At 35.3% G+C, this 24,283-nt stretch overlaps 1 protein-coding gene across 1 annotated transcript in view; it reads left to right on the forward strand.

The window, feature by feature from the left end:
• Positions 1–24,283, forward strand: part of XRCC4 (X-ray repair cross complementing 4) — a gene marked incomplete at its 5' end in the record, with an annotated part of 168,274 nt that overhangs the window by 5,838 nt on the left and 138,153 nt on the right. Inside the window, one exon of the mRNA XM_084305552.1 lies at positions 1,380–1,567. Within this exon, the coding sequence (XP_084161678.1) occupies positions 1,380–1,567 (188 nt within the window). The remainder of the gene's footprint in view (positions 1–1,379; positions 1,568–24,283) is intronic.

Consider the following 24,283-nt stretch of genomic DNA (forward strand, 5'->3'; position numbering starts at 1 on the left):
AATGAGGCAATTCAAACTGGCTTATTTTTTCTTGAAATGCTGCTCTGTTTCCATCAGGACAGTTTCAATATATGTGCAGGTTTATGCCTCACTATGAAGTTATTGTCAAAGGCACTTTTATAAAGAAGAAATAATGTTATTAATAGGTTTTTAAGTAGGATGCATTTTTTAAAGTCATTTGCAGTTGTGTGAAGGAAGTGTTTTTGTTTTCAAGCTGTCACAAACTAATTTCCTTTTTCATATCTTACTCTTTCAAATGCTGGGCAAATGCTAAAAATATCTAAGAGCAAGTAAGGATAAAGGACGATCTAGAGTAGTCTTCCTTGGAAGATTGGTCAGAAAGGAAGGAAACGGTTCTGTGAATCAAGTAAAGAATCTAAAATACTGTATCAATAGGCTATACACTGAAGTATGCATTACATGGTGGACATATTTCTCTTATTTAATAGAGTCTTTGCAGTTCAGGAAACTGTACTCTGACATAAAGGTTATTTATTCAAATTAACATATGGATCTCTAAAAGTATTGAGGAAGTTGTTTGTAGAATGAAATTAAAAGGAAGGAAAATAGCCAAGGACCTAGGTGGTAAAATTAAGAACTGTTTCTTGTTATTCCAATGGAGAGAAGATGAGTCTTGGTAAGCTGCCTTTCCAGTTTAAGGGTTAATGGAAAGAAGATTTAGGAAGAAATGAACACAATCAGAAGCTGATGGGAAAGGCAGTCGTGGTTCTTAAGGACAGTATGTCTCTAATTGGACTGTTCTGCAGCAAATTCAAATGTTCTTTGTTTTCAAAAGAATGGAATAACATTTTAATAGACTAAATCTAATAAAAAGTAGAGACACATTCCCCCATTTAGTGGGTCTTGTGTTTAAACAGCATAGATTCACCTGCCTCTAGGTCTATCTTCCCTTTGTAAATTGACAATTTATTTATTTTTTTATGGTTGTGAGTTACAAATTTGGGAACGTAGATTAAGAATATGTGAGGAGACAGTTGCCTACCTGCTGCCTTTTAGGGTTTAGGTTACACACTTTCAAAGAAAACTAAGAGGGTACAATAAATCATAGTTTGAACATTATGCTCTTTTTTTTCTATTGTAAGGCTAGTACTATTCTAAATAACTCTAAGTGAAATTGTGGAGTAATGGTAATAAACCATTTTCAGACAGGAAAAAAAAGGCACAGAACTTCTTATGGAAAAAACAGTATTCCTGCTGCATTTTCATTAGTGAATGGCACATACTGATACATGTCAAGGAAGGAATAGAATAATATTTGTCTGTCCCTTAACGTCTGTGAGCATATCTGTGTATGTATGTAAACAGAAGTATATGCTCACACATGAATATTTATTTCTTAAAAATTTTCTTTGTTATAGTGTCTGAAGCTGAAATTTCTAGAGAGGCTTCTGACATGGAAATGAATAGAGAAAAGTATGTTGAAGAACTGAAGAAAGCATTGATACTTGGAGAAGAATCAGCTGGTAAATACAACTTTGCTATTTCAAGAGATGAAGAAAATGCAGTGTGTCACTTCTCCTATGAGAGAAATCTGAAAGATGGCTCTGTAAGTACAGTTAAATGCTTAAATTATTGTTAAACTATGAGAAGGACCTTCTTGGTACAGTTCTATATTTTATTAGGTTCTTTAAAGTCAAATAGAAATCTGACATATTTCTGATTGAATAAATATGGTGAGCTTCTCTATGGGTCAAACTGGAAACAAGCATGTAGTTCCTGTCAAAGCCTATCAGCAGGACTATTTCTGTGGTACTGCATCTTAAATGCTGCTGAATAAAAGTATTACTTCTCAAACTTATTTAAGTTTTTGAGTGTGTGTGTGTAAGCAGGGTATGACTAGATTTTGACTTCAATTTAGCATTAAACTGGTAAGTTCCATAAGCTGTAACTTTGTTTTTAATTCCTAACTCAGGAAGCAAGCTTCCCTATTCAAATTCTGGCCTTCTTTGCTTGTTTCTTTCTTCTTTTTTCCTATTCTAAATAGGAACAACAACAAAAAAGCTTAAGATTACTTTCAAATGTGAAAACATATTAAAAATAAGTTTTCTATTATTTTAAATATTTTGAAAGCTAATGCTAAAATGATTTCCTGCTTAGAACTACATCAAATCACAACTGGGAATGCAGTTTCAAGTTGGTTTCTTGGCTGCAGAGGAAAGGACTCTTAAAGCATGAAACAAAGTAGTATTGTCTGTATCTGTAGACACCACTAGCTGTTTCATGTTGTGGTTTGGTGCTGAAGCTTTTCTGGGGAAGAAGCTAATAAAAGGAAATCCTGCTTGCACCTACTCTATTTTTCTCCAGAATTTAATCCTATGCTGTAACCAAGGTTTGTCACTGCTTCAGTTGTGCTGGGATGGCTGACTTCTCAACCACATCAGTGAAAGAATTTGGGTTTAAGGAGCAATTGCAGTGCTCTGGGAGGATCAATGCACTGATCAAGTTCAAGCTCAGGGCACAGTTCTAGAATCAGTTTCACCAGCACTGTTATAGGGAAGAAAACTCTGGGCAGAGAATGGAATCAAGGTTGCAGATAGAGAAGAGTAGGAATCATTTAGGCCATGTCCGTCTTTCCGCTGGGGGGAAAAAAAAAAGCATAGAACTATTCCTGGAAGCAAAGTGTCTAAGGATTATCCTACCTACTTTGTTTACTGCTTCAGACCAATGAGGCATGCTTTGCACTTTCTTTGGTTAATTTTGTCAGATATCAGCTTTTAAGAAACTAAGAGACTGACTTGTAACAAACAAAAAATATGTTATCTGGGATGCTTACATTGAAGTGGTGGTAGAAATGCCTTTTTATCAAACTTCAAAATTGATGAAGAATTCAGTATGGGAATTAACTTTTTCTCACTATTTTCAGGTTTGTATTTTACTGTAAATTGAGGGCCATTCATACTACCTAATCTGTAGCTACTCACTTAAGTGCCTCAGAAGCCAACATCAGAGCCTTCACTTTGCTTTGCCAAGTGGAGAAAGAGAGATTAAGTTGAGTGAAGTTAGGCTTCTTAAAAGGGTGCTTCGTTGTAAGCTCATACAGTTTAGGAAAACTTCAAGCACAATTTGGCTCTTGAGTAAAGTGCCAAAAATTAGGTGATAGAAGCATTTCAATCCATATTATCGCTGTTTCTGTGTATTTACCCAAGGCCTTATAGGCTCTATACCACCTTCTTGACACTTCTTGTGCACACGCAGGGCTGAGTGCTGTTCACAAAGGGTCTAGGCTCAAGTACTATATTGCAACAGTATTACAAGGTTAGGACCAAATTTTACTTAGAAAATAAGAGCAGTAATTTTAACAATCCTGTTTTTCTTCTCTGTGTCACACATAATATATTCTAAATACCAGACAGATGAAATACATACTATATTTTATTAAGGGAAAATATCTTCATATATGTGGGCCCACCAAATACGTTTCCATCAATTAAGGCTTATGAGAAACTTAATTCATATGAAAACATCTTTATGTCAATTTGGGAAAATAATAATCTGGCCAAAGTAATTGAAAATACAGTGTCCTGATACCTATGTGTGCATTTAGGTTTGGTTGTCAAAAGAATGGTTTTGGAAAAAATGTCATTTCTTGGGTGAGAACACACCTTATTTTCCCCACTGTATGGAACTAATGCCTACAAATGAAATTGCCAAAGCCTTTGTGAGAATTATAAATATTTTCAATGTGTATAATAGAATGTTTCAAATATTTTATGGAGTCTCTGGGAAAAATTCATGCTGTATATCTCTTGACAGCATATTACGAAAGCATATTATAGGGCCCTTGCTGGGCCCTATACATCCAGAGGACAGAAATTCAGTTAAATGTACATTTACTGGAGAGGACACCTAGAGAGGCTGATCTGCAACTTAAACACTGAATTTTAGTCGTGTTTATTCCTTACCATTTTTCTAAAGGGTGTCTTTTCTGGCAGGTTTCACAAATTAAATCTTCCCCAGTCTTGGGAACTTCTTTACTTATTTTTCAGGGGGTGGGGTGTGGAGGGAAGGGGAAGGGTGTGATGGAGCTATTGGTTGAAAAGTACTGTGTTTCCTTTGTTAGCTGTACTACTTGCAGTCATGCAGAAAGATTTGTTAGTCTTTGTGCTTTTACTAAAAAATGTGGACATAAAAGAAAAGGAAGCAATAATTTCAGATTTTGACAGTAGTGCACATCATACTTCTCTTAAACTCCTGACTTCTCCTCTCTTATCCCATTCTATTATCAATCCCCATTGTGAGAAAAGTCCATTCAATTATCAGGAATAATTAGAAAATTACTCTTCTTAAGTCACTATAGTTTTTACCCTTTGATATATAACAAAGGGAGAGATTACAGAAAAGTATGTGTGAAGATGTTGTTGATTAGGTGTTTGAATACTGGACGTTTTGCTTATTCTTAAATAAGATAGTTAACACATTTCGGCTTAAGAAAAAAACTTCTGAAAGCCCTTGATGTACTTTGTGGGCTATGAAATGGGCATCAGATCATGCAAATATTGCAAATATTTTCACCCAATTGCTACACAGATGCATGAATCAATTTCATGCATTTGGGAAATCCATTTGCCTTTTGTTATAGGTATATGGATACTTGTACACACAAACTTGTTTATTTTGATTGCTTTTCATGAATTGTGTCCTGGTCTTTTTTATAGAAGTGGTGATAGACACAATATGTAAGTAAACACTGGCCAAGGAGTTTGTGAGGTATAGATCCATGGTGTGTATACCCCAACTGGAATGAGCATGTTACAAGCACCTTAAAGAATACACTATTGTAAGTTTTGCTGCTTGTAAGACACATTGCTTCTTACTCTGAATCCTTGTTAAGAAAATTTACATTTATTGTTAGATACCACAGTTCAAACGAATAATCTCAAATAACTTTCCTGATGCATTTATAGTTTGCAGTAGTTAATAACAGTATGGTGTTCGCTAATTTTTAATTCACAGAGAGAGTGTCTGAGAAGGCAGAAAAATAGCAATAAACTACAGCTAATTATTTGTTTTGTTTTAACATACTGCATCAGTGTGGGAGAAGTATATTGCTACAACTCTGTACACTATCTTGGTGTATCTGTTCATCCCTGTTTTTGCAAATATCCACACATCTGAAATGCATCCTGTATATGATTAGCATGCTTCTTATATATATAGACTAGGAACTTAGTAAAACAGACCTGATTTGTCATTTAAAAAAAAAAAAGTTTTCATATGGTAGGTGGTAAATTTTTAATGGTTTACAAATTCCATCAGAACTTAGTGTTTAAAATTTTAAGTCTAGAAAAGCTGTGATCAATACTTTTAATCATTGACCGATGGTGAAGTAAAGTTTTGTTAAGTGTCATTTGATTTTTCTCTTGATGAGCCATATTTTTCAGTTTCGGAGTTAACAGATGGGAAATTTTATATAAATATATTATAATGTAACTTTCAGGAAATTAGTGAATTTGGAAATCTGCAATAATCTGTTTTCAATGCTCTGCTTTTCTGATTTATTTTTTTTATTTGCTTGTTTTGTTCTGTTTCATTTCTTAAGTGTGCTTGCAGGAATGTTTTCCAGTCTTCTAGTGGGTAATTTCTGTTAGTGTCTTTGTAATAATGACTGGTAATAGTCACTCGAGAATGCTAAAATGTACTAGATACTGAAATTTATTTCCTATAGCTGTACTAAACATGTATTCTGAAATCATTATTACCACTGCTGGTTTCAGCTTGCTGAAGGTGTACTTCCCTAAAATTTTAGTGCCAAAAGTGTATTGGGTGGTCCAGAGGAGTGCAAATAAGAATAATGGAGTGATGTTAAGCAAAGGAAAATGTAGGCATATTATTAGGAAATATTTTCTAATGTTGAAATTTGTTTAACTGTTGAAGCCTTTGCCAGAGGAAGTGGTAGCAGCCCCATTGCATCAGTCACTTAAAACTGGACAAAGGAATGGAAAATGCGTTGTAATGCGCTGTAACTATGCTGCATTGGCAGTACAATATATTAGATGACTTAATGGGTGTTCTTCATTCCTAAAACCTGTGAATCCCTGCTTGCCTGCCCAGACTACTGTACACGTGAGCTCCATCAGTCTGTGATGCCATGAATACTTTCACTAAGGAAGTAATATGCATGTCATAGCCCCCCAGCACACTCACGCATGCACAAACACTCATGCACAAAGTTTGAAGAGCAATAGGGTGGAGGATGTGGTTTCTGCAAGTTGCCTCATGAAAACAGATTTATCATCCCCCTTCAGGTGCCATAGGTTGTTTGTTCAAAGCTTGTTGTGCCTTTTGTTGTCTAGATGGAATGTTTGACAGTGGTAAGACTGACAGATGATTCTCCACTATAACAATAAATGTTGGTATTTTAAACATCTCACTGAGGTAAAGTTACAAGCAAGCCCTTGAGGATCGGTTTGGTTTTTCTTTTCTAGCTGATAGGGAAGAATAATTATCCTTTATTTGCTTGTGGAAGTAAATAGGTTCAGTGATAAAAACATGTCTGTGGTTTCTAAAAATTACTTCCTTCTTTTTTGTACTGGATCATTAAGGCTGGAATTACACTTGTTAGCCAGAGCCCTTTAATGAAGGACAAGGAGAGGTGCAACAGCTTAAGGGGTGCAAGAAGGCAAGCTGCATCCGGATGTGAAATTCTTTTGCCAATGTGCTGCTTTTACAATGTGCTGCTTTTATCATCAACATAATTAAGTGTCAGTGGAGTCATTTACAGCATATCTGTAGCAGTCATTCAGAAGAAAACAATTTATAATCCATTTCACCTGTTGCCTAGTTGATGAACAGGTAGGTTCCTCCCAAGAACTGATGTCTGCTGCCAGAACTGGATACTTAAAAGCAAACAGTCCATCACCGTTCTGGTTGGGTTCAAACTAAATCTGTATTTCCAAATCCTTGTAGAGATGCTATATGTTCAGCATTATTTATATATTAATCATTTTAAAGATATATGTAATGAGTGGAGCTACCTAGGTCTTGATTTTTTTGTTTGTTTGTTTTTAAATGGATGGAAAACTTCCCCAGGTAACAAAGAATTCATATCTGATTTAGAGGCAATGTCTATGTAATCTTTATTTTGTAGTGTCATAGTAGCATGGTATTTTAAAAGTATTAGAGTAAGAATCACAATTTAGTATAAAGGGATTTCATAAGGATTTTAGGACTTTCATGTTTAGCGTTTTGAAACAGTGGTCGAAAAAGATAGTTTTAGAAATAGTTGTTCTAGCCACATCTTAGCCTGGTGTAGCCGAGCCTAAAATGTTGCACCTTTAAAAACCTCTGATTTGTTTTGTGATTCATCTTCCTTATGACAGGTGGCTTTGCCGTAGGGCATTCAACACTCTGCCCTTAGGAACTGTTTTTGGGGTGGTGAGGGCAAAGTAGACTGTTAAGAGTCACATTAAAATAACAATGGGTTTGGTATACAGTGGGACTTGTGTGTCAAGCCAGCTGCAGTGCAAAATGGGCCACACACACAGAGATCTCAGTAAGGGGCCATTGAGGCTCGGCCAGCTAAACTGCTGCCACCTAAACAAACACCATCACAGAGTTAGTGATTTAGCGCTTGATCTAAGTAGGTGACCACTTGGAAGTAAATCTTTCCAAGTACTTTAGCGAGTCACTCCACATATAATAAATAATGGAAATCCGGCAAGATTTTTCTGTACTGGCAATTAAATTGATTAAATAGCCTTTGATAAACAATTATTTGAGTGCTAGCAGTCTTCTTTCTTACAGTAATGTGACAGGCTCTTTTTTTTTTTTTTTCCTTGCCTTTTAAGTAAATTTGTAAACACGGAGGATATGAGCTTAAGAAATTCCACCTTAGATACAGTACTTTTAATAATTAGCTGATGGAAGAGATGCTGTTATTTGTCTCTTCAGTTTCCTGTGGCTGCTTTTCCATGGTCAGTTCCACGAGTTCATTATGAGTTTACTACAACTTAAAAATACTTAGAGCAGTTCCCATTAACGAAAATTTATCGCATACTGAATGAGGGAAGTAGAATTGGCAGAGCTCTTTATGCTGTCCAAACTGTCTTGGTTCAAGGTTTGAATAGTTACTTTGCTCCAAACCACCAAGGATATGTTGTTTGGATAACAAAGGTCACAGAGAGTTCAGATTGTTTCCCAGGCAATTCGACTAACTGCTCTATTAAAAAGGAAAGAGGAAAGCCATACAGAGAGACGAAATGATTAAAATGCAGCTCAGTGTAAAGGCAATGACTCTTCTGTATCATTTATATCTACGTCCTTGAGGATTTAATAGCATACACTCGAGTAAGTTTCTCGGAAGCTCAGTTCAAGAGTAGCATGCTAATATACTGTACATAAAAACACAAGTGTATCTTTTATGTAATCTCAGACTTGAGTGCTATGTGATTTTTCCCATTTCACCTGATGTGTACCTTTAGGAACTCTTTAGATCTTGTAGGTACATTTTAAATACGTGGGTTACTTTCTGTAGACTTGTGCTTAAAAATAAAAAGTAAAAAAAATAAAAGGATTGTTATTTTTCCCAACATTAATACATGTATAATATTTGACAAACATTCTGGAGAATTAGGCTGTTATATTTTCCTTGTTTTAACTGTGATTATAATCTTGGTTTTGGGAAGTGTTGGGGGGAAGTATGTTTAAAATAAAGTATCATATACCTTTAAAATGAGAGACTGTTGAAAAAGGAAGAATCAAAGGCTGCCACGAATGAATGCTCCTCCAATTTCTAGTTACACATCATGATTTTTGGAATTCACTGGAAGTATCCTGTCAAACAAAAGTAGTAATTTAACTTTTTCAAGGCCTATTGTAAATAGCACTGTAAGGGGTATTTTCTTATTTCAGGAGTGCCATAAGGGTGTAAATATATTTTTTAAAAAGTTGTAATGTGTTCTTATAATAGCAAAATAACAGATGTTGTTTTGATTATTAAAAAAAAAAAAAAATAAATGCAGTTGTCCTTTCTTCTTACTAATGTTATTGTGTTGTCTCCCATCCCCTCTCAGTTCCTTTAGATTACCCATTTTGGAATACCTGCTGTGCATTTCAAGCCTCTGTGTAGACATCAAGGCTTACTTTTACTTGTACAGCTGAGTTGAAATGCTTTCATTTTAGGAGGAAAATCCTTAAATCATGGGGTATTGACAAGTCTCAGTGTCCTAAGAAAAATATGGAAGACAGTAGATGCTCTGGAAAAGAGATTACTGTGTGCCAGGTTTTAAAACTTTGCTACAGTACTCTAGTCTCATATTTTCTGTAAGGATGAACAACAGCTGGACCCTGAAGAACAGCAAGAATCACACCTACATTTCTTTTTAAAAATGTTTTTGCAGCTCCAGGGGAAGCATTCATTCATCTTTCTAGTTGCAAAAGCATATGAAAAACATAAAGTTCAGGATAATAATGTGTTGTTAAATTTTTGATTCCCTGAAATAAAGCCTTTACCACTATGAAATAGTGAATTGATATGTTTTAATCCTCAAATCTTTGACAAACTGTTTCCAGGTAATTTCAGCACACATATTAGCTCTTGTACAGTTAGTTACAGAAATATTCTTGAAACAAAAGAGCAAGTTGTCTTCAGGATGTACAATATTTAAAATAAAATAAAAAAGGACATTTGGAAATATCACTGTATAATATGGTGCAGAAATAAAGAAGCTGTATACTTGCAGTGAGGGAGCTTTTATGTTTCCTGTTCTTTTCTTCCCTTATGTTGCTGTTAGGTCAAACACATGCATCTTTGCTTGTTTACTTACCTCATGAAATCTTGGTATATTAGTAATTTTGAAAGAAAAAAAAAGTTTGAACAGTGAAAACAAGTTCCTAATTTCATTGCCTGATACGCAAAACAAGGTCAGCTGTTTCCTGGTGGAATAGTACTAATCTAATTTTGATACATACTGCCTTGTCTTAGTTTAGAATTTTACAGAATGCTAACTCCTGCGTATTAGATGCCAGAGAGTCTGATGAGTAAGATTGTTTTTTATTAGCAAGGACAAAGTCTAAGGTTTTTAATTTGAGATTTAAACTTTGAAACCAAATACATATAAAATTTCTGGTGAATCAAATTTTCCTTTAGAGTTGTTGTGAAAAGATAATGGGAAAGTACTTTGGAAAATGGGTTCTCTGTCAAATCTTTTGCGTATGCTTCTCTTATAGAAGGAAATACATTTTCCAGAGAGGTTACTGCACTGTACAATTTCAAGAGTGAGTTCTAGTTCTTTGAATTCATGGGTGGTATAATTCTGTGGGGAAACTCTTCCATAAAAGAAGATTCACCTCAGTATCCTTTTTTTTTTTTTTTTTTTTTTTTTAAATCTCAGAGGTCTTGCAAATAGTGTTTAATACTTTATCTAAGATTTTAGTTTAAATTGTTTTGTTTGTTGTAAAATGTAACTATAAAATATGATAGTTTGCTTTTTTGTGTGTGTTTTCAGAACACACATCCTTGTCATTCTGTAATTTTTGTATCACTGGAAAAGTTATTTTTAAATCCTTTTGAGGTATAAGTTTTTGTTTTATTGGTAAAAGGCCTAGTACGTCTTCTCAGTGCATGATTTCTGTTTATAGGTTATTAGTATGACAGAAATATTTAAGTATAACCAACCATGATGTATGTAGTAGCTTAATCTGACAGGAAAGATGAGAGTAGTATCAATATAAACTCAGCCAGGAATAGATATGAGGTTTGGTGAAGAAAAACTCCAGATGAAAATAAACCTTAAGGATCAAATATTGATCCTTAATCAATAGATGAGGCTTGGCCTTTAACTAGGATTACAGTGAGGAATTTGTTCAATTTTTTCAAAACAGAGTTTATAAGACAAATCTCAGTCTTCTTGTTTTGGCTCACGCTATGGGGGGGGGGGGGGAGGAAAAAAAAAAAAGCAAATTAATGCTGGGGAAAAGAAGTAGAAAGGAAATATCTAGATGAATTCATATTGTGTATACATTTGCATATGGTGTAAATGAACTTGGTGTTTTATGGAAGCCAGTGGAACCCCAAATGAATCTGTGCAACATGTTCACATAGCTTCCTAAAGCTGTCTTCCTGTGTCACTGCTCTTCTTATTAGCTGAAAAAAGATGTATACAGACTCTGAGTTCAAGCAGTGACTTCCATAAACAGAACTCTTTACAAAACTCCTATTTGTATGCTGCTCTGTTTTTAACAAGGTGGCTTTGGGGAACTTGCTGCCACATTGCACAGGAGAGCATAACTATCAGAGAGCAGCAGGGCAAGCTGCTGTTCCAGAGGCAGACTTGCTGCTGAGGGTGACAGCAGGACAGGTGGGGACAGTCCTGCAGTAGCCCAGGCCCACCACCAGCCTGTTTCAGAGAGGAGTCCAGAGCACCAGAGGCATAGCCAGGAAGTCAAGTTGATGTTGAAACCAGTAGGTCACTTACAAAATGTAGTGTGAGAACAAGACTAATTAGACTAAGGGTGCAGATGTACTCTTACAGCATTTGCAAAAACTGTAAAGAACCCCAATATTAACAGGCTTGATGCCACTGGGAGCAAGCCCAGAATTTTTAGAAATGTGGGTTTGGTACTGTATTGTGAAAGCAACATATTCAGAAGCAACATTTAGAGCTAAAATTGCTTGACGTTTTCCCTTATAACGTCTGATTTCTTATAACTTTTCTGAAAATTCTGCTTCTTTCCTGGATGTGGTTTTTGGGATCTTCTTGAAAAGAAACAAACAATTTTTGTGAAATAAATAACCCATTTTACCAAAGTTAAACTGATATATTTTAGAAGCTGTAGTAAGCTTGTGCTTTGAGGCAGAGGTGTGAAACCTGGTGGGTGTTTTTTTTTTTTTTTTTTTTTTGTACTAATGATTTATTCCATAGTTCATTAATCATGAAAAGTCATGTACATGTGGATACTTTTCTGAACTTTTCACACATTCTCTGTGCTGGGCTGATTTGACATAGTGCTGTGCTGGTTTGCTGTTTTCATTAATATCTGATTCCATGTAATCAGTATGTAAATTTCAGGCTTTTATAAATTCTCAGAATTATGAGAACAAATTCGTATTGAGACCATAGCTGGAGCATATGCTAATTTGCGGTAGCAGATCTTCGCCAGTGTTCCTCATTGCTGCCCAGCTACTGAAAAATACAGCGTAAGAACAGTTGGCTATTATTGTTTGTTCTGTCTGGATTATTGCAACATTTTATTATTTTCAATCTTGTAATGGGACTTAAACGTTTTTGGGGAAAAAACGATGGAAAAATATTTAGTGAGATACTAGTAGGAAAAGAAAAACTACATATATCTGCCCTCCACTCTCGAATAGTAACCTGTATTTTCCAGTTTGGGAATTGCTGTTATGATCTCTATTTGAAAGTAGCATCCATCATGTTGAAATCAGATGTGTAAATCTCATCAGAGTTAGTATACTAAGCACTATGTGGAATTAGTGGGGAGCTTCTTAGTCAGGAATTGGTCCTCTTGCTTGCAAAGATGCTTTTCAGTATTTTTTTTCTATCAGAAAAATTTCAGATTTTTTTTTCTATCAGAAATATTTTCATTTTAGTATTGCATATCTGTATTTTGTATATTTCCTTATAGAAGCTGTTTATCAATGGTTTGCATAATCAGATACAAGCTATATTGAAGTTACATATATAGTGCATATATATATATCTAACTGTATGTGTAGACTGATAATTGTTGTTAACTTCACTCTGAACATATTTTCTTTTTTTTTTTTTTTTTAATACTAGAAAATACTGAATGAATCATGGTCTTTATTTTTGGGTGATGCTTAATGCATTTGCAGTTTAACTTGGGATAAAACTTAAAGCTAGTTAAGAAGTTTTATTGCAGAACTCTACCATCCTCCTGAAATTTTTAGCTTTTTGTAACGTTTCATACAAGTCCTCTGTGCACTTCGTTGGTTGCTACACAACTCACAAGGCCATAGCAAATAGATTTTCATGACTTCAAACTGAACTCCCATTGCCTTGCGGCTATGTTTAAGACCTATTCAATTTTAATTAGAATGAAATTTCTTTGTTACTCTTGGTATAGCTAGTCCATCCAAGAACCAATAAATGGATAGATTTTGCTATTTACTTGGAATAACACTCTTTCACTCTAGCCTAAATCTCCACTTGCCACTTTTCTGAACTGAATCACTCCCTGGAAAAAAAAAAATGTTTATGAACATTTAAAGGAGCTTTTTACAGATTTATTAACTTGAGCTATTGATTGCCAGTTACAGCTCCAGTGAAAGTTCCAGTGTACCCAATACCTTCTGTGTCTAAGTCTGCAGAACTGTGGTGAATTTGGAAGTCTTTAAATAAATAGCTGGAGAAAATTTGTGAGCTTATCTAAGCATTTACAAGTATTACTTTATTATTAATAGTTTAAAATATTAAGCAGAAATCCTATTGAACATTCAGGCACATCTTGAGAATGTGTATTCCTTAAAATAATTCAGAGAGACAGCTGATAATTTTTGTAGGGGTTTTCTTGAATGACACTTTAAAAATTGAAGTTACTCTCATCTTTTGCTTTTGTGGGCTTGCAAAGCAGTTAAAACAGTGAAATCTTGCTACCAGCCTGGAGAAACTGATTGTGTAAATTAGCTATTCACCACCTCGTGTTTTTTTCTGTTTTTATTTTTTTTTTTCATTTTTTCTTTTAGTCAATATTACTTTAAAGTTGAAATACATCAAACAACTCAGTTTTAAGTCAGTCTTGGAAATAATGAAATATTTGTAATATAGCTCAGAACTAGCAATGTTATCAAGAATGCATGTAGCATTGAATAGCAGGCTGAAGAATGTCTAAAAGGCTATTTCAAATATACACACATGTATAATTATAATCAAAGATGAAAACTTTTCCATCTGCAACTTGTGGAGTGTATGGAAATAATTGAATCTGGTGAAATAGTAGGTTGTGGGTTACACAATGAAGATTTCTCTAAAGTCAGTCTTCTTGGTTATGCATTATTCTCCAAACACCCTCTCTGCCCAAACATTATAGGAACTGACTCAGTAATATCCTATATTAATAATGACAGTTGTCTACAGCTGACAACAGTTTACCAGAAGGCAGTAGTGGGGTTTGGTGTTTATAGTATGGCATTGCTAGCCACTCAAGGGAAGAGGTAGTCCTGTGCTACTCTGCTCTGGTGCATTGAGCACCGTGTGCACTTTCGGGCTCGGAAACATAAGGAGGACATAAAACTATTATAGAGTGTCCAAGGCAGGGCTACAAAGATGGTGAAAGGTGGAGGGCCAGACAGATGAGGAGTGGCTGAGGTCCCTTGGTTTGTTCAGCCCAGAGCAGAGCAGGCCGAGGGGAGGCCTCATGGCGGCCTGCAGCTGCCTCAGGAGGGGAGCGGAGGGGCAGGCGCTGAGCTCTGCTCTCTGGGGACAGCGACAGGACCCGAGGGGACGGCATGGAGCTGGGACAGGGCAGGGTCAGGCTGGGGGTGAGGGACAGGGTCTGCACCCAGAGGTGGTCAGGCACTGGGACAGGCTTCTCAGGGCAGTGGTCATGGCACTGAGCCTGCTGCAGTTCACGAAGTCAGCACTCAGATGTTCGGTCTGATTTTCGTATGCTTCTGTGTATACTCAGGAGATGGGCTTGATGATCTTTGTAGGTCCCTTCCAAATCAGGATATTCTAGTAAAAGAACAGTCTGCATCATGTCTGAATCTTCTGGGTCTTACTCCCACTAAGCCAGCACAGCTGTCTTTTCAGTGGTTGCCTTTGACTGCAAGTTTACCTATGTTGTTACAGCGAGCGTTCTAGAACAAAATCCATGCTTGAGCATAGAGAAATAAGCATCTGTCCCTGGTCACTCCTATCCCTACTTATCCTAGTGTGGAGATGTCCAGACAACAACTGTTGTATTTCAAAAAATGGTTCTCATGGCATGTCAGAAAAAAAATAATAAAATAAAATAATTACTTAAGGAAGCTTGTGATTTTTTTTTAGGGTTATAGGTGAAAAAAAAAATTATATACTTAAGCTCTGTGCTTGTGAACTGTCAGTATTTTTTATTAAAAGCTATTAAAATATGAAGTATGATTTTTGTGCACTAATTGATAAACAACAAATCAATTATGTTTCTGAGAGATTAAGCTGAAGGTTTTGTTAGTTGTTATTGGAGGCAAAAACAACTTTTCACTGGCTTTAAATAATCAAAAGTGAATTCTTCCTGGTTAAAGAGGTCAGGAATATTAAACCTAGTGGTACAATTGTGTTAGTTTGAAACATCTGTAAACTTATTAACTAAGGCATTCTGCTGTCAAGAGTCCTTGCAGGTTGTAAGAGGAAATATTTTTCAGGGTATTCATAAAAACTGTATTCAAGTAAGACTGTTATTTGGATATATGGTAGCAGAGATATTGTGCTAGGTATTAGAATGAGGTTTGTTATTCATATTACCTATCTATCTGGCATAGTTGTATTTCAAAATTTCTTTTTCAGTGATATAATCTGGAGATAAAAACAGCAAAAAGAACATCCATTGGAAAAATAACATCCTTTCTCTGAAAAATAAAGCTTGAACATGTATACCTGTTATTTATCTTGAGGGAGAATGAGTTAAATATTGGAACTAAATCTGTCTCATAGGCATCACCAAAAATTGCTTGAGTAGAAAGGAAGTTTTTCTCCTTTTTCTGTGCAAGCACACAGTGTTTCTTGTAATAGCTTCAGTAAGCTTCAGCAATTTTCATGCATTTAAACAACTTAGCCTAAACTCTCTCATTTTATACCTTGTTAAAAATTCAGTGTTCTTCATGTTAATCTCCAAAACCTAAAAATAGAAAGATATGTGTAACAGGATAGTGCTCTAACAACGTGATGATTGAGGTCACTAAAGAGTCCAAATTATTCAAGTTAAAGTCATTCTTAACTTGTTATTAGGAAATAGTTCTACCAGATTGTATGTAGGGGTAGGTGGGGTAGTTGGCAGAGCTTGTCTGTTAAGTCTGTATTTCACCAGCTACACACTGACTTTTTTTCAAAGTCAAAACAGATTCAGTTGGCATTAGAAATGGGTGAGTACATTGTTTTTGAGTAGAAGAACAGTAAGTGGGTGAATGTTTGGGTTCAACAGCACTGACAAGACCATTGTACGTGCTGTCACAACTGAAATACTAATTAAGGCTTCAATGTATATAAAATCATAGAATGAATTGTGTTGGAAGGGACCTAGAAGACCATCTAGTTCCAATGCCCCTGCCATGGGCAGGGACACCTCCCACCAGATCAAGTTGCCGAAAGCCCCATCCAGCCTGGCCCTCAGCACCTCCAGAGATGGGGCATCCACAGCTTCTCTGCGCAACCTGTTCCAGCGTCTCACCACCCCCAAATATATTGCAAATGCATTTGATTCACCATGCTAATTTACTTCTTTTTACTGTGGTCCTCAAGAATTCACGAAATCATTTTTTTGAAGTATCTGTTTTCTTAGTGTCTGGAATGTCGGGTAGATAATAAATTACAGCATGTAACCCAGGAGAAGACAGTCTGTTCATGCCAACAAAGTGAGTATCTTGGTTTGTGAAAAAATTGGGAAATATACTGTTATTTTATTGCAGTTGCACTGGGACTACAGAATGTTGGATCTCTGTAGCTACTGTAGCACATAGAATGAGGGGCACTACCCTAATGAAAACTTGAGCACAAAAGGAAAAATGACAGATACACATCTTTTCTCACTGATAAAGAAAACCACTTCTTTGGAGGAGGAAAATATTTGCAAGACATTGCTTCCATTAATAGTGAAACCAGACTGTAAAGGTCAAGGGAGAGATTTGAGTTGAAGCTGTTGCCGGCTTTACCAGCCTTAGTGGCTAATATGATACTGATATCTGTGTTAGCTTAGAAAATAAATGGTGGCATCCGGAGGAGGGAGTATAATGACCTGTGTTCTTTAGCCATGCTGAGCTTGAGCAGAAAACTAGGCTTTCAGGAGCTGGACTGAGGCAGGTAAGAGGTCTTGAAAAAGAAATGGGCCTAAGAATCATCAACCTAGAAGGGGTAGATGAATTTGTGCATAAATAACATCAATAACATTAAAGAGACTAAGCTAACCAGTAACTAAATGCTTCAAAACTGCTCTTAAAAATTAATGGTTTAAAATACTTGATCAGAAATGGGAGGGGGGTTGAGGGTAGGAGGGAAGCTTGTTGTTATCTTGACTTCTGTTGAACAAGCTGATATCTTAAATTGACCCTACATACTGTGCTTTATTTTTTTTAAACATGTATTACTATTGATTTTTAAGTTGGGAGGTAGTGTATCTCCAGGTTTAACCCATTCTAATCAAGCTGCGTGGTTTATCTCAAGTTTGTTAGACTACTTATATAACATGAATACAGTTTTCTTTCTGGTGTGCTGCCAGTGCTGCATGTGTTCATCAAATGTTGTTTAGTCATTGCAGCATATTTATGCCATCTGGAAATGCACGTGCTTCCCTTCCTGAACAATAGTCTTTAATCAAGACCGCTATTACTGAAAGGCTAGAAAGAGCAGTATACATAATCAGTAGGATGCCAAGATTAGAGTTACACATACATTTTTCCAAACCCTATCATTTTCCACACAGGGTAACAAACTTCCAGAAGATACCACATCGCTGGAATTAATACCTTTATCCATGCTCCCTCTAGCTTCTGCATTCATTGGTTAGAGTGCAAATCCTTTAAAGATGTTCAGGGTAAGAAAAACAAATCAAGAGTCATCACTGAGAATTGTATAGGCCTTTAAGAACTGCTTGATAACTTGTATTTGTTAGGAAACACATTTTTTTTTCAAGATCTATCTAAAAAGAAACATCTATTTCACATTTTTTTTATTTTTTTATTTTTTTTTCATATTACAAAAGCTTATGCTCTTATATATGAATTTCACACGTTTTTGAGCAATTTCTTCTGTTAATACTTTTCTGGCTTTATGCAGTTGATACAAAAAAAAAAAAAAAAAAAAAAAAAAAACACATTTGAGATGGTCTTAGTTCATTTGATAAGAGCCAGAACCTGAAGTGTGCCCGGTAGCATTCTGTAAATGTGTGTATTCTTAGAAAAAATTCGGGAAGATGTATTCAGTCACACTTGTAAAACTGATCTGCTGTTTGTTGAATGACATAAGTACATGTTTATCTTTTGCAGTTATGATGCTTACTGTGTCTCTAATAGTTTCTAGATTTTCTAATAGTTTCTAGATTTTTTGTGCCAAATAAAGACATTCTGCTTTAACAATACCTCTTACATTAACTAGTTGATTTTTTTTTTTTTTTTTTTTTATCTTTGAATTCAATTGCCTGTTGTGGGGGTGGAGAAATAGCCATTTTTTTTCTTTTTTTTTTTTTTTTCTTTGGGTTTTCTGGTAGTGTTTTGTAAAGGTGCACTAGTTAACTTTGGTATTGCCAGAGCTAGTTGAGAGAACTGCCCTGGATCTTTTTATTTTCTTGAAAACAATTTTTTAGAAACTTTTTTTCATCTGATTGTAGCTTTAAGATTTTAAAATGCAGTCTAGCCCGCTCATCATGGAACACTCCAACTGTGTATTCAAAGTTTCTCTTTCTTCTTTCCTAGGACTCTTCCAGTTTCTCTGTTGAAAGAGAAGCTTGAAACTGATTCAGTGACAGGCCGGTCTATCTCAGGGAGCTTCTGGACATGTCCATACACTTCTCAATGGTGTTCATTGCAAGAAGGCATCTTCGCTGATAGGGAGGCTTTAGTTATCATGATTCTACCCTATTTAAGTGCATGGAGGTTCTGTGACTGATTGCACTGCTATTTCAGAGGTTTACATTATTTTAATATGCTTCATGTTCCACTTAACACATCTGACTTACTACTTTTTGATTCATCTCAGAGCTTGATGAAAATGTGTGCAGTTAAATGTTTATCAGTTATTTGTCAGCCTGAGGTTTTAGGTAATTAATTTTTAGTTCTCTGTTACTTTTATATTTAAAAAAAAAAAAAAAAAAAGACTTGCATTTCTGGAATGTAAGTGACTCAGCTTGGTAGATCATGTGTGTAAGGCTCAGCAACAATTTGTCATTGTGCAATGCCAAATTGCACAATTGTGCACAATTTGTGTGGTCCTGGGGTCTGTGCTGTCTATTTGAAAATAAGTTGATTTTGCCTTCTTCCAGGGTCGTACCTTGTGCAGGGAGGCAAAGGTACCGGAATTTTCATGGTACTGCATATGTTGTCAGTCCTTGGAACATATGCTCCAAAGATGATTGCATTTTAAATTGTGATTCCACAATTGCATCCTTAATATTCTTTGAGATATGTTAAGTTTCTCCTGGGTGTTTTGTTTTTTCATTTTTCTCCTGCTAGAGTGTTTTCTGCACTATGTCAAGAAGGACCCTACCCCACACATTAATGTGGGATTTCAAGAATAACTGTACATTAGAGTAGTATTTTTCTAAAATGCAGGTCTCTAACCTAACAAAATAATACACTTTTTAATTTGTTATTCTTTCTTTTGTGTAGTTTATACACATCAGCATGGAAAATGATGTAATTTAACAAATGGCAGCTCCTTTAATTAAAAAAAAGCCCCTAGATTTCAGATCAGTGTGCCTTATAGGAAAATAACATGTAGGTTGCATGACAAAAACTCTTTTCTTTGAGCTACAATTTTAAATTTAATCTGTACTGTGACTTTAGAAAGAAATGTATTTCCATATCTTAAAGAATTTATTAGTATTTGCTAAATAAATAAATATATATTCATGTGGGTCTCCCCATAACTAACACATTAAGGCATAAAAGTGTTAACACTTTGGTAGTCTGGTGAGTAACAGACAACCTCTATGTCCTATTGTTTTCAATACTTTTGAACTGAAAATGGGTAGTAAGAGAAGTCTGTCTTTATCTACACATTCTTTCCTTCTGAGAGCCACTAGTATATGATGGAAAGCCAAGATACACATGGCTGTACTGAGCTCTGTCTAGACTTATTTCAGGATGGTAGCAATATGCGCTGATTTTAAGAATGTGATTTCATCTACCCTCTGAGTGATTGGTGTCTTTAACAAGCAGTTATAAGCTTCTTGCTTTGATTAGATTTCTGAAGCAAATTATATTACTTTACTTTTCCTTTGACTTAACCAGACACAAAACTTTGTGGGGAAAAAAAACCTTGTGAAACTATCCCAAATGCAAATGTAACTAGGGGAATGTATGTTTTATAAAGTTACATTGGATAAATGAATCTTGCATTTTAATTTATAATCCCTCTATGTAATTGGATAGCTTCAAATACCGCTGGAAGAATTTATAAATGAAGAAGGAGTAAGCACTTGATGGTAGTATGTTTGCCCTGAGAGGTTATGGAGACTCCCTCCTTAGAGATATTCAAAAACCATCTGAATGTGATCCAACATGGGCAACTGGCTATGGGTGGTCCTGCTTGAGCAGGGGAGTAGAGCAAGGTGACTTCTAGAAATCCCTTCCAATTTAAACCATTCTGTGATAGTATCCAAAGATACATCTTCTGTTCCAAATTATTCTTTTTACATTACTGTAAGAAAGCATTGCTGCTTGCTTCAGAGGTATACTTAAATATCTTGCATACATTAAAATTTCTGTATGTTTTGTGCAGAAGTCTAAACCAGAGTCTAAGCAAAATGGTTTCTTCAGCAGATACCAGGCAGGTTCTTGACTGATCAAATTATGTCCAGGCATAAAGAGGGATTCTTCAAATGGTTTCCTTTGAGCGCAAACTTTTCTGTAAAGTGTGGAGAGAAGAGAAGATTGTTGTCCAGGTAGTCCTCTGTTCCATTAAAATGTGTTTTTTTTTTTTTGTTTGTTTGTTTTTGTTTTTGTTTTTTGTTTTGTTTTTGTTTTGTGTGTGTGTGTGTGCACGTGGTGGCTTTTCTTCTGTTCCCGTCTTGCTTATAAACTTTATTTTAAAAGACTAAAATTTTGTTTTATAAAGATGCCAGTAAAATCTGCAATTGTAGCTACGACATGGTACAAGCCCATAGTGCTTTTTTACAACTATAAAGAATTTCCCAAGTACTGCCTATATTAAATGAGCTCTTGGTTTCCACTCAAGTTGAACATTTAGGTTAGGAGATCATTCTGTTATGGATCCCAGCTGCTCTCTTCAATGAAGAAAAGCATTCATAGCCATGGCCTAAGGATAGTTGTTTAAGAGATAGGATCTGGTTTCCGTAGTGTTTGTTTTCAAGGATTATCTTTTGGTCAGAGTAGAAGCACAGCTGTTTCACAGGTCCTAAATTTTCCATTCGTTATCAACTTGACACCTATGGAAGATAGGCAAGATCTTGAGTTTCCATCAGTTATTTCCCGTGGGCATGGAAACTAATTTTAGAACACTTGCTAGATAAACAGTTGAACTGATTGTTTCAGAGCATTTTAAGACACATGCCAGTATTCCATTGTTTTATTCCATGCAATATTGTAATTGCTGGAGATAGCAACATTTACTAGCAATGGAATACTTAAGGCATCAGATAATGTTACAGTAGTGCTGTTAGTGTAGCTGTTAGTGTCATATTGGCTTGGGCACTTTTGTCTATGAATGGTATCTTTTTGCTGAGAATTCCACTAGGAATGGCAGTAAAAGAAGGCTGCTTTTTTTTTTTTTTTTTTTTTTTTTTTTTTTTTTTTGCTGAGACCAATTTCTCTTAATCTCCTATCTGGTGATTTTTAAAACTGGACAAGCTGCATATTGTCCTTTTAATTTTCATGGAGACTTTGTGAACATATTCTCAATGAAAAAATCTCAGTCTATATGTTTTACTGTTTATTTGCTTATTCCAAACTTTATATGAGAAAGCTCATATGAATGAGAAAACATTATGTGTAGTGTGTGAGTCAGCAGTAGAGCAGCCAAGGAAAAGACCCTGGAATTTTTAACTTATTTGTCAAGCAATTACATTTGAGTCTGGGTTTCAGAAATATTATCTATTGCTTAGGTGACTAGTTGGATCCTCCTGGAACAAACACTCAGCTGAATTAGCAGCTTTTCATATAAAGCTTCTAAATTGTGATCACTTCCCATTTCTGAATTCTTCATCAGTTGGAAGTTATGTCTCAGTTCAGAATTAATGCAACTCAAAAGTTTTGTTGAAAGAGGAAATGCAGGATATCAAGGGAGAGATTGGTTCTCATATTTATGCTAAGCCTTAAAAACTGTCCATTAGGTCAGCCAATTTGTGTCTCAATAGCTTTGGATTTGTACAGCAATCATTCTTTAATGTGTCTTCACAGTGACTCAGCCCAGGCAGATTTCCATCCCCTTGTCCACCCCAGCTTAGTGATGTGCAATTTAGCAGTGTTAGAGAAGGTATTTCTTGGCTCTATCTATAGATAGTTTTGATGATCAAAAGGCAAAATGCTTCGTTCATAAATAGCTTTGTAACACGGAAACTTTACTGTGAACAGAATAGAAAGCAAATCTGTGTCTTTCATTTAAAAAAAATAAAAATGAAAAAGGTGTTGCCTGGATTTGGAAAATAAAAATGTAATTACATTTTCGCAGTAAATTCTGTTCAGCTCAAAAATGATTCATTTGCCTTCCATTGTCCATTTATAAGTTTCATCTCTTCTGCAGTAGTCTCACTTCCTAGTTTTCTGTTATTTTGCTTTTTGGGTTCCTTTCTTTAAGTGTAAGTTTACTTGTTTAGGTATAAAATTATTACTTTGAGAAACAAAGCTACTAATATACAGAGCTGATGCATGTTATACCTTCAAATTACATTAATGCATTATATACAAAGTATTTCCATTTTTTTCTTCAGTATCACAGTTTAAACTGCTCATGTGGTATACATCTGTGGTCTTTTGGCAGTTTGCTTGGCTGCTGCATGGGAGTTTTTGAGTTTAGAACTAACCTCCTATCTGTCTTCCTATTACTCTGAAAGCTAAGGAACTTGTGTGCTTCTTTACATGGCAGCCATTAACTGAGCTACTAAAATGTTGCTGAAGTAAGGAGATGTAACTAATGATGCTTCATGACAGGACTGAAGATGTTTTTGTACAGTAAAACAAGTATCTATGAGCACTTCTCTTCATCTGTGTGTTTTGTATGTACAGGTTATGGGGGATTTTTTATACTCAGATATACAGGCTCATTGGCCCTTCATTGATTTGGCCCTTCATTGATTTGCTTCATTCCTAGTGTGTTGCTTTCAGGTAGTAATAACTATACAGTTGGTTGGATGAAATACAGTGATCTTTTATCAGTGAGTTCTAGAACACCTACATGGTCAAAAGTCTTTCTGTTGTTTTTTATTTGTTTGTTTTGCATTAAATAAGGCTTTCCTGCTTAAGTGATAGTTTGAAAATATGAAAGAATAGGTGGAAAAAATGAAGTTACAAAAAACAATCAAAGGAAGAGTAATAGAAGGGAAAAATCTGGAACTGTTAGAAATAAGACCAGCAAAGCTTTTTTTTTTTTTTTTTTTTTTTTTTTTTTTTTTTTTTTCCCTTCTCCTTCTCTGTGAATTGTATTAGGCTTGTACTCTTCTTAGGCTTAATGTATTTCTAGTCCTGAATAATGGTGAAAAATTGTTCCCATTGCTTCAGAAAAGACCAAAATGTTCCATTAGTATTTTTCTTCTGAATCTGAAAAGCAAAAATATTTGTATGTCACAAAGACAATCCATTTGTTACTAAGGAAGATATTACATAGATGAACACATTTAAATTATCATCCTCCTCAAATAACTTGTGTCCAAGAGAGAATTGGCCGAACTGATTTCTGGCTTGCTCAAATAAGGTTTTAATGCTAAAACCTTGGGAAGTTACGGAAGACCTGGAAATGTGCTACTGTTCTGTCAGCATATAGTGGGTATGCACTTGTCCTTATTGAAATCTGAAGCTAAGCTGTAGTTGGTCTTAAATACAATAATACACAAATCTGCTAAATATAGAACAAAAATGCAGTTGTTGGTAAACATCACTCCTATTTTATTTTGTTAATCTCAGAATGCCCTTGGAAAGCTTCAAGTTTTAAATTTCTATAGTTACTTACAAAAAGAAGTCACAGAGGCTGACCTAAAAGTGAAGAAAGTCTAAGGAAATCTATTGATGAAGGATATTGGAGTACACTTTCTGAGGTAACGTGCTGGAGTTTTCCATAGTTTTTACATGAAAGCTGGTTTTAATTATTTCCCAAGAAATAGCAGACAATTTAAGACTCTGTACAATAAGTAATAGCCATTATTGTTACTTTTGTACTGCGCAGCAACTCTAAAACAATGGTTGTATGTATGTATTCATTTCTAA

This window comes from Netta rufina (genome assembly GCF_964035555.1).
Source record: "Netta rufina genome assembly, chromosome: Z".
Lineage (NCBI taxonomy): Eukaryota > Metazoa > Chordata > Aves > Anseriformes > Anatidae > Netta > Netta rufina.